Below are 18806 nucleotides of genomic sequence, written 5' to 3' on the forward strand. Positions count from 1 at the left end.
TATGACATTACTTAATTCCCTTATGATACGGGGGTGTATGCCATCCGGTCCTGGCGATTTGTGTATTTTAATCTTTTTAAGTCGCTGTTGTACTTCTTCCTGGGTCAGACAGGACACTTTTAATGGGGAATTTATTTCAACATTCAGCATGTCATCTGACAGTTTATTTTCCTCAGTGAATACATTGGAGAAAAAAATATTTAACAGCTTTGCTTTCTCCTCGTCGCTCTCTGTGACTCCCCCCTCATTACTCTTTAAAGGGCCAATACCTTCAGATTTATACTTTTTAACATTTATATAATTGAATAATATTTTAGGGTTAGTTTTACTCTCTTTGGCAATCTCTCGGTCTCTAGTTTGGACGCTTTTATTTGTTTTTTACATGTTCTATTTTTTTCCTTATAGTTTTTCAGTGCTTCCGTGCTACCCTCCTGTTTTAGTGTTTTATAAGCTTTCTTTTTGTCATTGCTTTCTTTACAGTTCTGTTTATCCACATTGGTTTCTTTTTGTTCCTTAACCTTTTATTCCCATACGGTATGTACCTCTCACAATGAGATTTTAGGATTCTTTTAAAAATATCCCATTTTGTGGCTGTATTTTTATTTGTGAGGACTTTATTCCATTTAGTTAGGCCTATGGCCTCTCTTAGTTGGCTAAATTTAGCCTTTTTGAAGTTTGGTATTTTTAACCCTTTCATGACCAAGGGTCATTGATGCCCCAGTGTCCAGGTCAAAATTTACAAATCTGACATGTGTCGCTTTATGTGGTAATAGCTTTGGAACACTTTTACTTATCCAAGCCATTCTAAGATTGTTTTCTCGTGACACATTGTACTTCATGATAGTCATATATTTGAGTCAATATATTTCACCTTTATTTATGAAAAGATCCAAAATTTACAAAAAATTTTTAAAAATTCACAATTTTCCAAATTTCAATTTCTCTGCTTCTAAAACAGAAAGTGATACCTAATAAAATATTTATTACTTAACATTCCCCATATGTCTATTTATGTTGGCATCATTTTGGAAATGTCATTTTATTTTTTTAGGATGTTAGAAGGCTTAGAAGTTTAGAAGCAATTCTTACCATTTTAAAGAAAATTTCCAAAACCCACTTTTAAAGGACCAGTTCAGGTCTGAAGTCCCTTTGTGGGGCTTACATAGTGGAAACCCCCATAAATGACACCAATATAGAAACTGCACCCCTCAAGTTACTCAAAACTGATTTTACAAACTTTGTTAACCCTTTAGGCGTTCCACAAGAATTAAAGGAAAATGGAGATGAAATTTAAGAATTTCACTTTTTTGGCAGATTTTCCATTTTATATATTTTTTTTCTTTAACACATTGAGGGTTAACAGCCGAACAAAACTCAATATTTATTACCCTGATTCCGCGGTTTACAGAAACACCCCACATATGATCGTAAACTGCTGTACGAGCACACGGCAGGGCGCAGAAGGAAAGGAATGCCATACGGTTTTTGGAAGGTAGATTGTGCTGTATTGGTTTTCTGAACGCCATATGTTTTTTGTTTTTCTGCCGATTGTCTTGTGCAGGAGCTCGTTTTTTGCAGAAAGTGTTGAGGTTTTTATTGGTACCATTTTTGGGTACATAGGATTTTTTGATCATTCATTATTACACTTTATGGGGCAAGGTGACCCAAAAATTGGCTGTTTTGGAACAGTTTTCAATTATTTATTTTTACAGCGTTCATCTGAGGAGTTAGGTCATGTGATAGTTTTATAGAGAAGATCGTTACGGACGTGGCAATACCTAATATGTATATAATATGTATAAATTATGTTTTAGTGTCTCTATAGTCTGAGAGCCATATCTTTTTTATTTTTTGGGCGATTGTCTTAAATAGGGAATCATTTTTTGCGGGACGAGGTGACGGTTTGATTGGTACTATTTTGGGGGTCATAAGCCTTTTTGATCGCTTGCTGTTGCACTTTTTGTGATGTAAGGTGACAAAAATAGCTTTTTTGGCACTGTTTTTTTAATTTTATTTTTATGGCGTTTATCGGACGGGGTCCATCATGTGATATATTTATAGAGACGGTCGTTACGGACGCGGTGACACCTAATATGTGTATTTTATTTTATTTTTTCATTTTTTTATAGGAAAAGGCAATGTCTTTTTTTATTTACATTTTTTTTATTTATTGATTTATTTTTACTTTTATTATTTTCACTTTTTTTTATCAGTTCCCTCTTGGATCTTGAAGATCCAGTGGGGCTGATAGTTGTACTATACTTTGCAATGCTCTTGCATTGCAAAGTATAATACTTCCAGATTGCCTGTAGGTGGCAGCACTGGACACCTTTGCCATGGCAACCACACGCTTTTGCAAAGCGTCCGGTTGCCATGGCAACCATCGGGTGCTGCAATCACAGCGCTGCAGCCCCGATGGTGGAGAGAGGGAGCTCCCTCCCTCTGTTAACCTCATGGATGCCGCAACCGCGGCATCTATGGGGTTACAGGAGAGTGTCAGCATAGAGCTGACACTCTGCTGATGGCGGCGGTCAGGAATGGAGCCGCCGCCATCACACACAGAATGGGGGGGGGGGCAGCGCTGGAAGGGAGGGGGGATAAGTCGGGGGGTACAAACTACAGGAGGGGCGGAGGGGCGGCTAGAAAATTAATGCAGGGGGCGGGGAGGGGGCGGATCGCATGGCAGGAAGTAGATGAGGGCACAGATCGGCGAGGCACAGTGGGGCATCATGGTCTTAGAGCGGCACAGATTGGGGGGGGGGTGCATGAGGAACACTATCGACTTTCAGGCTCTGATCTGCAGATCAGAGCCTGAAACCGGCATTTTAACACTGCCGCGATCCGATTGGTTAGTCTGCACAGACTAACCAATCGGATCGATTGCCGGCAAGGGGCCACTCTGATTGGTCCCTTGCCGGCATTACTGCACTGTATGCTGTCCGTGACAGCATACAGTGCAGGGGCAGAAGCTTTAATCCAAGCGCTTTGCAGCGCTTGGATTAAAGAGCTTGTTTGACGTTTATATACGTGGTAGCTGCACGGGGTATGTGCAGCTATCACGTATATATACAGATTGCGGTCCTGAAGGGGTTAAGTACAAAGATGTCACGCTTGTCATTGTACTTAACAAGCATCATGTTATCATTGCAAACTGCCCTGCTTTCCCTCACTCTTATCCTTTGGTCTTTAAAATTTTTAGGCAGATGTTTTTGGTTTTGTCAGATAGTTCCGCATGCAACAGTGTCTCTGGAAAACAGGCATTTCAGTAGTGGGACACTTGTGTAGAAGTTGTCAAGGTACAAGTTGTACCCTTGAACTAGCAGTGGGTGAATCAAGTCCCATACTATTTTCCCTGCTATTCCAAGTAGAGGGGGGCACTCTGGGGGTTCAATTTTTTAATCTTTTCGCTCGTAAACTCTAAATTTATGTGTATAGCCACTTTGGCTTTCACTTAGTTTGTAGAGTTTGATGCCATATCTGGGCAGGTATTGGTGAAATGCAGTCTGCCCTTGAAGTGCACAAGGGATTCATCAATGGACAGATGCTTTTGGGGGGTGTAGACCTGGTCAAACTTGAGATTATACAAAATTCGGCCCATTATAGATCATTATAAACAAACAAGAGGTATACACAAGAAAAGATTCTTCTTAACCACTGTCAGAGTCAGACTCTGAGGCTAGTATGGCATAAGCCTCCTAGGCGCTGTACTCCCGTTGAGACATTTTGTAAAATGTATGTATATATATATATATATATTCACCGAATGAAGAGGCAGCACTTCCAGTTATTGGTGATAGGGTGACGACCCCAAACTTTATTCCCAGCAACGTTTCGGCCTTCTCACTGAGGCCTTTGTCAAGCTACAACAATGCTAAAATGTGGGCTCTATATACCCACAATTCATTACAAAATTAGTGCAATTAGTGAAATCCAGTGTAGGCAATTGAGTCACATGACCATCCAACATTATACTGTCACATGACTATATAAGTGCATATCTTATTTATATCAAAAAAATAAAAACATCGTACAACATCATTTTGCATAAATATTCAGTGTGGATCATCCATCATAAGTGTCACATATCATATATATGATGTACAAATATCAATATTCAGAACCTAGGTGATCAAAAGTGTACTAACCATAAAGAGTTAAAAACACCTATTCATTATACAGCTGTATCATATTGTTAAAAATTGATGAGACCAACCGTCATGGAGTAGCCAAGTGTGCCTGCTTCAGCGTCTCCCCGTCTGCCAGGCGCATGCGCCGCGACGTGCGTCATCCGTCGTCCTCCCCTCACGGCCGCGTCATCACGCACGCTCCCTGGAGCGCAACGTCGCCCAGTGGAACGCATCGCTGGTGGAGCAGCCTCAGGGGGCAGGGCAAAGGAAGACACACGCCCGGATCGCCTCACCGGGCGTCTAGGGGGCGTGTTAGTAACCAAGGTGACGGCATAGGTGGCTATCCTAGAGGGGGACAAGACAATGTCATTCAGCACAATCAACTGACCGACCTAAAATAAAGTGTTGCGATGTGTTCAATAGGGGCCACCACCAAACTATCAATAAATATAGCCGAGGTGGTGCATTCCCCTATGTCCACATCAATACTATCATCATTAGCTAATATGCAGATACAATGGGGGGAATCCTTCCCATCTCCCTGCATTAATACTTTGGAAAAGACAAAGAGGCCATCTGACATACAGATTCCCAGCCAAAGATTTCCTCTCATATCATCACAGTAAAAATCGATGTCGGTCTGATTTTCTTGACGTGCGGTATGTGACTTGTCATTGTAGCCCCTCCTAAACGCCAATCAATGGTCACCATCAAGCTTGCACACTGGGGTAGTCCATATACGGTCAGGTCCAATTATAAGACAAAGGATCATCTCTTTTTCTCAAGTGTCTATCTATAGATATAGAGAGAAGAAGAATTAAGTAGATTCCTACAACATTCTATAAAACTAGCACTGTTGTATATCATCCCTACCAGGCTAGATAAACAGTATCACCCCCACGCCTGGTGAGCAAGTAGCACATTACCTATCCACATAATTCCCATCTGCACTCAGCATTAAGACCTTCGGGCCTAAGAGTACCTAACTTATGTATCCACATAATCTCACGCTGTTTCAACTTTTTCTCCCTATCGCCTCCCCTTTTAAGTGGGGGGATATGATCAATCACCCTAAACTTAAGGTCCATTTCCCTATGTCCAGCCTCAACAAAATGTTTAGGCACCGGGAGGTCCCTTCGTTTTTGGCGTATGGAGTACCTGTTATAGTTCATTCTCGTCTTAACATCACATGTAGTCTCCCCAACTTAAAGGAGACTGCATGGACATGACAACAAATAGACGATGAATGAACTATCACAGGTCAGATAATGTCTGATTCCAAATTCCTTGTGAGTGGCTGGATGCGTAAACGTATCTCCCTTTAGCATATAACTGCAGTTTACACAGTTCAGACATGGATAGCTTCCGCATTTCTTACGGCCTATACATGTCTGAACTGTGGTTTTATCACCTGCCACCTCTGCTTTAACCAATTTGTCTCGTAAATTTTCAGTTCTCCTATAGGACATTAGTCCGACCGACATCGATTTTTACTGTGATGATATGAGAGGCAATCTTTGGCTGGGAAGCTGTATGCCAGATGGCCTCTTTGTCTTTACCAAAGTATTAATGCAGGTAGATGGGAAGGATTCCCCCCATTGTATCTGCATATTAGCTAATGATGATAGTATTGATGTGGACATAGGGGAATGCACCACCTCGGCTATATTTATTGATAGTTTGGTGGTGGCCCCTATTGAACACATCGCAACACTTTATTTTAGGTCGGTCAGTTGATTGTGCTGAATGACATTGTCTTGTCCCCCTCTAGGATAGCCACCTATGCCGTCACCTTGGTTACTAACACGCCCCCTAGACGCCCGGTGAGGCGATCCGGGCGTGTGTCTTCCTTTGCCCTGCCCCCTGAGGCCGCTCCACCAGCGATGCGTTCCACTGGGCGACGTTGCGCTCCAGGGAGCGTGCGTGATGACGCGGCCGCGAGGGGAGGACGACGGATGACGCACGTCGCGGCGCATGCGCCTGGCAGACGGGGTGACGCTGAAGCAGGCACACTTGGCTACTCCATGACGGTTGGTCTCATCAATTTTTAACAATATGATACAGCTGTATAATGAATAGGTGTTTTTAACTCTTTATGGTTAGTACACTTTTGATCACCTAGGTGATAGTGGATACTGGATGTAATATTCTGAATATTGATATTTGTACATCATATATATGATATGTGACACTTATGATGGATGATCCACACTGAATATTTATGCAAAATGATGTTGTACGATGGTTTTATTTTTTTGATATAAATAAGATATGCACTTATATAGTCATGTGACAGTATAATGTTGGATGGTCATGTGACTCAATTGCCTACACTGGATTTCACTAATTGCACTGATTTTGTAATGAAATGTGGGTATATAGAGCCCACATTTTAGCATTGTTGTAGCTTGACAAAGGCCTCAGTGAGAAGGCCGAAACGTTGCTGGGAATAAAGTTTGGGGTCGTCACCCTATCACCAATAACTGGAAGTGCTGCCTCTTCATTCGGTGAATATATATGTTGGAGGACAAGCCAGCCTCTCTGAGGAACATTGCACCCAGTGCACAATGTCTGACTGTGCTGCTGCATCATCTGTGGTGTTGTGTATATATATATATATATATATATTCAGAAAAAAATTGAAAAATAAAAGTGCCCCAAAAGCAGTGGAGCTTTATGTCACTGGTGACAGAAATTTGTCACTGCTGGCAAATTCAGGAACAAGGACTGGTCACAGATAGAAGATACAGTCATGTGAAAAAATTAGGACACCCTTTGAAAGCATGTGGTTTTTTGTAACATTTTTAATAAAAGGTTATTTCATCTCCGTTTCAACAATACAGAGAGATTAAAGTAATCCAACTAAACAAAGAAAACTGAAGAAAAGTCTTTTCAAGATCTTCTGTAAATGTCATTCTACAAAAATGCCTATTCTAACTGAGGAAAAAGATAGGACACCCTCACATGTATTCCCTCTTAAATTGGCTCAGATCTCACACAGGTATATCACACCAGGTGCACATAATTAGTAGATCGTTACTCTGCATGTTGAATGAGGCTTGCCCTATTTAAACCTCAGACATTTAGTTTGGTGTGCTCCTGACTGTTGAAGTGAGAGTGAGCACCATGGTGAGAGCAAAAGAGCTGTCAGAGGACTTCAGAAAAAAGATTGTAGCAGCCTATGAGTCTGGGAAGGGATTTAAAAAGATCTCAAAAGATTTTGAAATCAGCCATTCCACTGTCCGGAAGATAGTCTACAAGTGGAGGGCTTTCAAAACAACTGCCAACATGCCCAGGACTGGTCGCCCCAGCAAGTTCACCCCAAGAGCAGACCGCAAGATGCTAAAAGAGGTCTCCAAAAACCCTAAAGTGTCATCTCGAGAACTACAGCAGGCTCTGGCTACTGTTGATGTAGAAGTACATGCCTCTACAATCAGAAAGAGACTGTACAAGTTTAACTTGCATGGGAGGTGTGCAAGGAGGAAACCTTTGCTTTCCAAGAGAAACATCGAGGCCAGACTGACATTTGCCAGAGATAAAGTTGACAAAGACCAGGACTTCTGGAATAATGTTCTTTGGACAGATGAGTCCAAAATTGAATTATTTGGACACAACAGCAGAGGACATGTTTGGCGTAAACCAAACACAGCATTCCAAGAAAAGAACCTCATACCAACTGTGAAGCATGGAGGTGGAAGTGTCATGGTTTGGGGCTGCTTTGCTGCAGCAGGACCTGGTCTGCTCACCATCATAGAATCCACGATGAATTCTACTGTGTATCAGAAGGTGCTTGAAGAACATGTGAGACCATCAGTTAGAAAATTAAAGCTGAAGCGGAACTGGACCATGCAACATGACAATGACCCAAAACATACTAGTAAATCAACCAAAGATTGGCTGAAAAAGAAGAAATGGAGAGTCCTGGAATGGCCAAGTCAAAGTCCAGATTTGAATCCCATTGAGATGCTGTGGGGTGACTTGAAAAGGGCTGTACGTGCAAGAAACCCCTCAAACATCTCACAGCTGAAAAAGTTCTGCATTGAGGAGTGGGGTAAAATTTCCTCAGACCGATGTCGAAGACTGGTAGATGGCTACAAGAACCGTCTCACTGCAGTTATTTCAGCCAAAGGAGGTAACACTCGCTATTAGGGGCAAGGGTGTCCTATCTTTTTCCTCAGTTAGAATAGGCATTTTTGTAGAATGACATTTACAGAAGATCTTGAAAAGACTTTTCTTCAGTTTTCTTTGTTTAGTTGGATTACTTTAATCTCTCTGTATTGTTGAAACGGAGATAAAATAACCTTTTATTAAAAATGTTACAAAAAACCACATGCTTTCAAAGGGTGTCCTAATTTTTTCACATGACTGTATAGGTTCGGAGGTATGGGGGGTTTGAAATGGAGTATTTATAAATCGGGGACAAGTACGGATGTCCCCATTATTTTATTTTATTTTTTATTCAGAAAAAATTGATTAAAAAAAATGCTCCAAAAGCAGCGGAGCTTTATGTCACTGGTGACAGAAATTTGTCACTGCTGGCAAATTCAGTGACAAGGACTGGTCACAGATAGAAGATAGAGGTTCAGAGGTATGGGGGGGTTGAAACTGAGTATTTATAATCAGGGACAAGTACGGACGTCCCCAATATTATTATATATTTTTTTATAAACGTCTAACTTACCCTAATGATTTGCCAAAAACAGGTTACAGACAGTATGGATGACAGGGGCTGGGGTGCTGATGTACTGTCACTATTGGCAGACAGCACACAGGTACAGGGGACAAATAAGGGTCACAGGGGACAAATGAGCGGTGATGAAGGGCACAGTGGACAAATGAGGGGTGATGAGGGTCACAGGGGACAAATGAGGGGCACTTTTGGTGTGTGTGTTTTTGTCTTTTCACAGGTCTAACTTTGCTCTGCCTCCGATCACTTCTCTGACTGAAATAAGAGGATCGAAGGTGAGCATTCTGTACATAACTAATGAATTATGTACAGAAAACAATTTCTCATCTCCGATCCTCTCATTTCAGCGACAGCCGGATGCCAGAAGAGGAAGAGATGTTTGCGTGCATGCGCACAAGCGTGAGATCGCTCGTTGGGACAAGAGGATGTGTGGCGGTGATCTGGCCGTCAAGGGGGAAGCTGTTAGATGTCCGACACAGCAAGGTAATTTGCGCTTCAGGTGTGCGATCTCGGCAGGGGAGCATTTAAATGAACGCCGTGCATGTACGGAGTTCTGCGTTCGGGCACAGTTTTCCCTGTCGTACATGCACGGCGTTCTGCGCTAAGGGGTTAATAAAAAATAAATAAAAAACACTATGTTGGCTACCTCGTCCACCTCCACCGCCGCTTCCACCTACACCGCTATTCCACCGCCTCCCCAACCTCCTACTCCATATGGACTTCCAACTCATAAATCAAGATTATTATTTTTTTATTTGTAGGTATTTTATTTTATGTAATTTCACTAATTTGTCTGTTACATTTTCAGGTGAAATTCACAAATTTGTGTCTGTAATATACCCCTGCTCTACCTAGTAGAGAGGTAAAAACATTTCACTAATTTGTCTGTTACATTCTCTGGTGAAATTCACCAATTTCTGGCTGTGATATACCACTGCTATACCTAGCAGACAGGTAAACAAATGTCACTAATTTGTCTGTTACATATTCGGGTGAAATTCACCAATTTTTGGCTTTGATATACTCCTGCTCTACCTAGTAGACAGGTTAATAAATTTCACCAATTTTTCTGTTACATTGTTGGGTGACATTTTACAATTTTTGCTGTGAATAAACCCCTGCTCTGCATAGGTGACAGGGACCGAAATTTAAAAAAATCATCCGTTCCATTGGTTTGTGACATTAACCCATTTCTGGCGATGAAAAACCCCTGCTCTGCATAGGTGACAGGGACTTAAATTTCGAAAATTAATCTTTAATTGGCCCTTTCATTCGATCTTTCTGCTTCAATAGCTTCTCCCACATTTCTGCTCGGTCACATTGCAGCCATTAACCTGCCTTGGATGTGGTCTCTCTTTCTCACGCTCCCTCTCCAGCGTGGAACCCTGATTCGCCGATAACCGTGATCACTATGGTAGGCGCAGAAAAGAACATTGAAAGTTGATAGAGAAGATATCCAAATGGATGGCACATGGCCTGAGCTTGCCCTTTACGCCTTGGAGGTGCTGCCCTGCCCTGCAGCCAGTGTATTGTCTGAACGTTTGTTTAGCATGACTGGAGGGGGTTATCACAGGTTATATTTCCCAATGTTTTGGGGTGTACCCTAATTAAAAAAAATAAAATTAAAACAAAAGAACTGTACCTCCTCCTCCGCCACTTCCGCCTACACCGCCACATCCGCTGCCTCCTCAACCTCCTACTCCATATGGACCTGGTCCTCCCAGATCAACATTATTATTTTTTATTTTCCTGTATTTTATACTATTTTAAGTCATTTCCCTATCCATATTTGTTTGCAGAGAACTAGCTATGCTCTTAACCACATTTTGCTGCCATTTGCAGCCCTCTAGACCTTTTTATGACTTTTTTAGAGCCATTTTAGTGCTCAAAAGTTTGGGTCCCCATTGACTTCAATGGGGTACGGGTTCGGGGTCAAGTTCAGGTCCCGAACTCAAACATTTTTGTGAAGTTCGGCTGAACCCGTCGAACCCGAACATCCAGGTGTCCGCTCAACTCTACTTTTAAGTTGCATTACTGAAAAAAATGAACTTTGCACAATATTCTAATTTTTCAAGTTTCACCTGTATACCCAAATGTATAAGCACAATGCATTCTACATATATTTGGCAGAACACACAACACACTATACACATGTCAAGTACACCAATATTTTGTATCAAAAAGTAAATTGTAACTTTGGTTTAACCATCATAAGTTGCTTAGCTTGTCTCCTGGTCTTTTTCTTTTTTTATAAATAGACATGCACCATTTTTCTCTTACACGCTCTTCATGGTTTCTGGTACCTTTCATATGATAAATGTGCTTCATTGACTGTTACACCTTTTTTAAAGGGTTTCTACCATCAGAATTTCTGTTATGTAGCTGACTGACATTAGCGTAGTCGGCGCAGGCGCAGTGAGGAAGCCGGCAGCAGGAGCGCAGCCTTCACTCACTGCGCCTGCGCCGAATACAGAAATGAATAGCGCAGGTGCGGGATTTCCTCAACGATGCATGGAACTTGGACATCAATCAAGAGGAGCGGGGCGGGCAGAACGGAGGACATGGGCGGGATACACGGTTAGCATATTGTAAAAGTGTGTATTTTAGCAGAATGGCTGCAGGGACAAATGTAAAACTCACACTGTTATGCAGTGATGGCCAGTTCGCATTGTTTGCCTGCGAACATATGCGGGCTGCCATCTTTTCTCACAAGTCCAGCTATGCACAAGTAAGCCCTTACCTGTCCGTGAGCCGGTCTGAAATCAAATGCGGTCACCGGGAGCAGGCAGTTCCGAGAACAGCCACCAGGGGCCTTCATCAGGCTTTTATCGGAACTGCCTGCTGCCGCTGACCGCATTTGTTTCAGACCGGCTCGTGGCACAGGCACAGGTAAGGGCTTACCTGTGCCTCGCCGGACTTGTGAGAAAAGATGACAGCCCGCATGTGTTCGAGGGCGAACAATGCCAACTGGCCATCACTGCTGTTATGAAGTGCTGACATTAGCACATCGGTAATGTCAGTCTGCTACATAACAGAAATACTATGTGCATTCTCATAATAATAAGAAATATGCTGATTGCAATTAGCATTGTGATACTAATAATATTATTATCACTAGTAATACTATTAGTGGCAATAGTAGGGTAAGAATAATTATAATGTTTAGCACATTTGACACTACCACCTTGATCCACTGCTTCCTACTTACATATTTTCCTTTGCTCTTTGCAGGAGTGTGAAAGGCTTTCTGTTGCACCTCTTATAAGAATTCTAAGAATAAACAAATCTCAATGGATATACATTTTGATTGGAATGATAGCTGCTGTAGGTAACGGGTGCATGCATGCTGCATATGCAACTACTATTCCAAGACTTATTCATGTAGGTGTCTCCGTGTTACTTATAATTGGATGAACTCATTATACTTCAATATTTGTTTAACTGCGAATGTTTACAACAATATACAGATAATATTAAAATAATATTAAAAATGCCAAGTGACTAAAGCCGTCACTATTATCAGGTTCAATCTGCTACAATCATATGTACCATAGATTACAGATTGCAACAGCTTTCTAAAGAAAATATCCACTATAGCAAATTACATTTTCAGAAATAACATGAAAATGGCCTAATATAGAATACACAACCTTAAGTGTTTTGTGGCCTGCAGACTGAGGATGTGCAAAACACGGATAGCGGTCATGTGCTTCTACATCTGTGCGACCGCATCCCTGAGGATAGGACATGTCCCATACTTCACCACAACATGCAGAACATTGACCAATTGAAGTCACAGTGATGTGGTGTGCATATGGCCAGTATCTGTTTCTTGTGGATAAGAAGTTTTCAGACCACAAAACACTTACAGTCATGAGGACTTATTAAAATGTTTTTCCTCCATCTGGCCCTGTAGCTAAATATCCTGGCCAATGAAGGGTGGCTTGTTACTGCCTCCTGACTCCTCTTCCCTAATGATTTATTGGTATTCCTTGCTTGCTGTACCACTCTACCACCTACAGGTGCTGACCATTCTTTGACACCTTATCACCCCATTACCTTCTCATATATAGATGACCATATATAGATGACCCATTGCCATCAAGATGTTTTTGGGGAAAGATTGTTTGGCAGCAAAGCTTTGAAGGACTCCCTATTTGGCAAACTGAGTGTTGTGCTTCCTAGCTTCCGTGCAAGATAACATGCTGAACTAGATGGACGGATGTGCTTTTTCAGCCTTACAGACTTTGGGGTACATTTGCTAAGACCGGTGATTTAGAAGCCGGTCTTAGTCCATGTCCACTGCCGCTTGATGAGCCTAAGTTTATGTAGAAGTGCTTTACCGGCGGCCGTGCAACTTTGCTGGCAAAGATGTAATAACTTTTCTACGCCAAAAGCAAATGTAGAAAATGATGACTCAGACGGGCCTGCCAGCCTGTTCAGATTCGACCACAAATCCCCTTTGGGACCAAATCTGCGACAAAAGTACATAATAAATGACCCTCTATGTTACTATGTTAGATGTGCTTTTTAAAGAGGTATTTAAAAAAAAACTCACTGATAATTTAATAGAAATGTTCTTTATTTGGATTTTTCAGACATTTAATGAACAAGACCCAATCAAAAGGACTCTGGAAGCTAAATGGGTAATACAATTATTTATGATCCAGGGATTGACCATTTTTACAGGACATGTCATCATGGTAAGAGACATTTACAGATTAAAGGGGTTCACCAGGCATTTAGTCTGGAGAGAAGCTACTTTGCATAGTACATACATTTGAGTCAATATATTTCACCTTTATTTATGAAAAAAATCACAAATTTACCAACATTTTTAAAAAATTCCCAATTTAAAAAATTTCCATTTCTCTGCTTTTAAAACAGAAAGTGATACCTCATAAAATATTTATTACTTAACATTCCCCATATGTCTACTTTATGTTGGCATCATTTTGTAAATGTATTTTTTTTTTTTACGACGTTAGAAGGCTTAAAAATTTTAAGAATTGCTTCTAAAATTCTACGAAAATTTCCAAAACCCACTTTTTAAGGTCTGAAGTCACTTTGTGGGGCTTACATAGCGGAAAACCCTCCATAAATGACTCCATTGTATACATTACACCCCTCAAGTTACTCAAAACTGATTTAACAAACTTTCTTAAACCTTTAGGTGTTCCACAAGAATTAAAGGAAATTGGAGATGAAATTTCTAATTTTCCCTTTTTTGGCAGATTTTAAATTTTTTTCTTTAACACATTGAGGGTTAACAGCCAAACAAAACTCAATATTTATTACCCTGATTCTGCAGTGTACAGAAACACCCTACATTTGGTCGTAAACTAATGTAAGGGCACGCGGCAGGGCGCAGAAGAAAAGGAGCGCCATATAGTTTTTGGAAGCATTTTGCTGGACTGGTTTTTAGATGCCATGTCCCATTTGAAGCCCCTCGATGCACCCTTACAGTCAAAACCCCTTACAAGTCACCCCATTTTGGAAACTAGGGGATAAGGTGCCAATTTTATTGGTACTATTTTTGGGTACATATGATTTTTAATTGTTCTATACTATATTTTTTGTGAGGCAAAGTAACCAAAAAATGGCTGTTTTGGCATTGTTTTTATTTTTTACAACACTCATCTGACAGGGTAGATCATGTGCTTTTTTTATCGAGCAGTTTGTTTCGGAAGCAATGATATCAAATATGTCTACTTTGTTTGTTTTAGTTTTACATAATAAAGCATTTTTGAAAAAAAGAAAAGTTTTTGTGTCTCCATTTTCTGAACATCATATTTTTTACTTTTCTGCTGATCGTCTTGTACAGGAGCTAATGTTTTGCAGGAAGAGTTGACATTTTTATTAGTATCATTTTTGGGTACATATGAGTTTCTTATCATGGGGAAAGGTAACCCCCAAAAAATGTTGTTTTGGCAGTTTTTATTTATTTATTTTTACAGCATTCACCTGAGGGTTTAGGTCATGTAACATTTTTATAGAGCAGATTGTTATGGATGTGGCAATACCTAATATGTATATTTATTCTTATTTAAGTTTTACATAATAATAGCATTTTTGAAACAAAAAAAATGTTTTTTTGACCGATTGTCTTAGGTAGGTTCTCAAATTTTGCGGTATGAGGTGATGGTTTGATTTGTACTATTTTGAGGGGCATACGCCTTTTTGATCGCTTGGTGTTGCACTTTATGTGATGTTAGGTGACAAAAAATGGCTTTTTTAGCACTGTTTTAATTTTTATTTTATTACGGTGTTCACGGACGTGGAAATACCTAATATGTCTACTTTTTATTTTTTATTTTACATTAACACAATAATAGTAGTTTTGAAGCAAAAAAAAAATACGTTTTAATGTCTCCATGTTTTGAGAGCTATATCATTTTTTTTTTTAGATTTTTTTATTTAGGGGCTCATTTTTTGCAGGATGAAGTGATGTTTTGTTTGTTACCATTTTGTGGGACATACGCCTTTTTTGATAATTTGGTGTTGCACTTTTTGTGATGTAATGTGACCAAAATGGCTTTTTTTGACAGTTTTAATTTGTTTTATGGTGTTTATCGGACGGGGTGGATCATGTGATATATTTATAGAGCCGGTCGTTACGGACGTTGTGATACCGAATATGTTTTTTTTTTTTCTTTTTTTTCTATTTTTTTATTATAAAATCAGGGGAAAGGGGCGTTTTTTTCTTTTTTTACTTGAAGCTTTTTTTTTCAAACAATGTATATAGCAGAGCCTTACTTTGGATGTCTTATGAAAGATGCATTCCAAATAATTTAAGATGTACAGACTTAGGCCTCCTGCACACGACCGTAGGTGTCCCGTGGCCCCGCCAAAAGCCATCATTTTTCATTTACTGGTGCCGTATTTAATTTTCTGGTGGACGGCTGGGAAGTAGACAGGTAAAGTAGACAGGTAAAAAAAAAATCATTCATTTGTCTGTTACATTTTCGGGTGAAATTCACCAATTTTTGTGTGTGATATACCACTGCTATATCTAGTAGACAGGTAAAATAAATTAAATCATTTGTCTGTTACATTTTCAGGTGAAACTCACCAATTTATGGCTGTGATATACCACTGCTATACCTAGTTGACAGCTTAATACATTTCACTAAATTTTCTGTTACTTTCTTGGTTTGACATTTTACAATTTTTGCCGTTAATAAACCCCTGCTCTGCATAGATGACAGGGATAGGGATGAGCGAACTCGAACTGTATAGTTCGGGTTCGTACCGAATTTTGGGGTGTCCGTGACACGGACCCGAACCCGGACATTTTCGTAAAAGTCCGGGTTCGGGTTCGGTGTTCGTCGCTTTCTTGGCGCTTTTGTGACGCTTTCTTGGCGCTTTTTGAAAGGCTGCAAAGCAGCCAATCAACAAGCGTCATACTACTTGCCCCAAGAGGCCATCACAGCCATGCCTACTATTGGCATGGCTGTGATTGGCCAGAGCACCATGTGACCCAGCCTCTATTTAAGCTGGAGTCACATAGCGCCGCCCGTCACTCTGCTCTGATTAGCGTAGGGAGAGGTTGCGGCTGCGACAGTAGGGCGAGATTAGGCAGATTAACTCCTCCAAAGGACTTGATTAACTGATCGATCTGCAGCTGTGGATCATTGAGCTGCTGATCCTCAATTGCTCACTGTTTTTAGGCTGCACAGACCGTTTGTCAGTCTCATTTTTCTGGGGTGATCGGCGGCCATTTTGTGTCTTGTGGTGCGCCAGCACAAGCTGCGACCAAGTGCATTTAACCCTCAATGGTGTGGTTGTTTTTTGGCTAAAGCCTACATCAGGGTGAAGCTGTCACACCAAGTGCATTTAACCAGCAATAGTCTGTTCATTTTTTGGCCATATACAAAATCAGGGGCAAGCTGCGCCTGTCACCAAGTGCATTTAACCCTCAATGGTGTGGTTGTTTTTTGGCTAAAGCCTACATCAGGGTGAAGCTGTCACACCAAGTGCATTTAACCAGCAATAGTCTGTTCATTTTTTGGCCATATACAAAATCAGGGGCAAGCTGCGCCTGTCACCAAGTGCATTTAACCCTCAATGGTGTGGTTGTTTTTTGGCTAAAGCCTACATCAGGGTGAAGCTGTCACACCAAGTGCATTTAACCAGCAATAGTCTGTTCATTTTTTGGCCATATACAAAATCAGGGGCAAGCTGCGCCTGTCACCAAGTGCATTTAACCCTCAATGGTGTGGTTGTTTTTTGGCTAAAGCCTACATCAGGGTGAAGCTGTCACACCAAGTGCATTTAACCAGCAATAGTCTGTTCATTTTTTGGCCATATCCCAGTCTAATTCTGTCACTAAATCCATACCGGTCACCCAGCGCCTAAATACTAGGCCTCAAATTTATATCCAGCTAAATCTGTCCCTAGTGCTGTAGCTGGGCGAGTTATTTAGTGTCCGTTCAAGCACATTTCTTGTTCTGGGTTGAAATACAATTCTCAATTTAGCAATTTCATAATTTAGTGGTTCCTGCTATATCAGAGCTCTTTGAAATCTATCCCAAAAAGGGTATATAATATTGAAGGTGCACATAGGGTCATTCAGAGTAACTTCACACACACCCGCTACTGTGTATTTCCAAGTCTAATTCTGTCACTAAACCCATACCTGTCACCCAGCGCCTAAATACTAGGCCTCAAATTTAAATCCCTCTAAATCTCTCGTTACCGTTGTCCTGTTGTAGCTGGGAAAGTTATTTAGTGCCCGTCAAAGCACATTTTTTGTTCTGGGTTGAAGTACAATTCCCAATTTAGCAATTTCATAATTTAGTGGTTCCTGCTATATCAGAGCTATTTGAAATCTATCCCAAAAAGGGTATATAATATTGAAGGTGCACATAGGGTCATTCAGAATAACTTCACACACACCCGCTACTGTGTATTTCCAAGTCTAATTCTGTCACTAAATCCATACCGGTGACCCAGCGCCTAAATACTAGGCCTCAAATTTAATTCCCTCTAAATCTCTCGTTACCCACCGCTGTACTGTTGTTGCTGGGCAAGATATTTAGTGTCCGTCAAAGCACATTTTTTGTTCTGGGTTGAAGTACAATTCCCAATTTAGCAATTTCATAATTTAGTGGTTTCTGCTATATCAGAGCTATTTGAAATCTATCCCTAAAAGGGTATATAATATTGAAGGTGCACATAGGGTCATTCAGAATAACTTCACACACACCCGCTACTGTGTATTTCCAAGTCTAATTCTGTCACTAAACCCATACCTGTCACCCAGCGCCTAAATACTAGGCCTCAAATTTAAATCCCTCTAAATCTCTCGTTACCGTTGTCCTGTTGTAGCTGGGAAAGTTATTTAGTGCCCGTCAAAGCACATTTTTTGTTCTGGGTTGAAGTACAATTCCCAATTTAGCAATTTCATAATTTAGTGGTTCCTGCTATATCAGAGCTATTTGAAATCTATCCCAAAAAGGGTATATAATATTGAAGGTGCACATAGGGTCATTCAGAATAACTTCACACACACGCTTCTGTGCATTTCCAAGTCTAATTCTGTCACTAAATCCATACCGGTGACCCAGCGCCTAAATACTAGGCCTCAAATTTAATTCCCTCTAAATCTCTCGTTACCCACCGCTGTACTGTTGTTGCTGGGCAAGATATTTAGTGTCCGTCAAAGCACATTTTTTGTTCTGGGTTGAAGTACAATTCCCAATTTAGCAATTTCATAATTTAGTGGTTTCTGCTATATCAGAGCTATTTGAAATCTATCCCTAAAAGGGTATATAATATTGAAGGTGCACATAGGGTCATTCAGAATAACTTCACACACACCCGCTACTGTGTATTTCCAAGTCTAATTCTGTCACTAAATCCATACCGGTGACCCAGCGCCTAAATACTAGGCCTCAAATTTAATTCCCTCTAAATCTCTCGTTACCCACCGGTGTACTGTTGTTGCTGGGCAAGATATTTAGTGTCCGTCAAAGCACATTTTTTGTTCT

At 40.7% G+C, this 18806-nt stretch overlaps 1 protein-coding gene across 6 annotated transcripts in view; it reads left to right on the forward strand.

Annotated features, from left to right (window-relative positions):
* LOC122939628 (ATP-dependent translocase ABCB1-like) overlaps positions 1 to 18806 on the forward strand; it is a 902460-nt gene that overhangs the window by 527386 nt on the left and 356268 nt on the right. For all 6 annotated transcript variants that reach the window (XM_044295741.1, XM_044295743.1, XM_044295745.1 and 3 more), the window contains 2 exons: positions 12046 to 12195; positions 13413 to 13517. In XM_044295741.1, the coding sequence (XP_044151676.1) occupies positions 12046 to 12195; positions 13413 to 13517 (255 nt within the window). The remainder of the gene's footprint in view (positions 1 to 12045; positions 12196 to 13412; positions 13518 to 18806) is intronic.

The sequence above is a fragment of the Bufo gargarizans genome, chromosome 5, assembly GCF_014858855.1.
Source record: "Bufo gargarizans isolate SCDJY-AF-19 chromosome 5, ASM1485885v1, whole genome shotgun sequence".
Classification (NCBI taxonomy): Eukaryota; Metazoa; Chordata; class Amphibia; order Anura; family Bufonidae; genus Bufo; species Bufo gargarizans.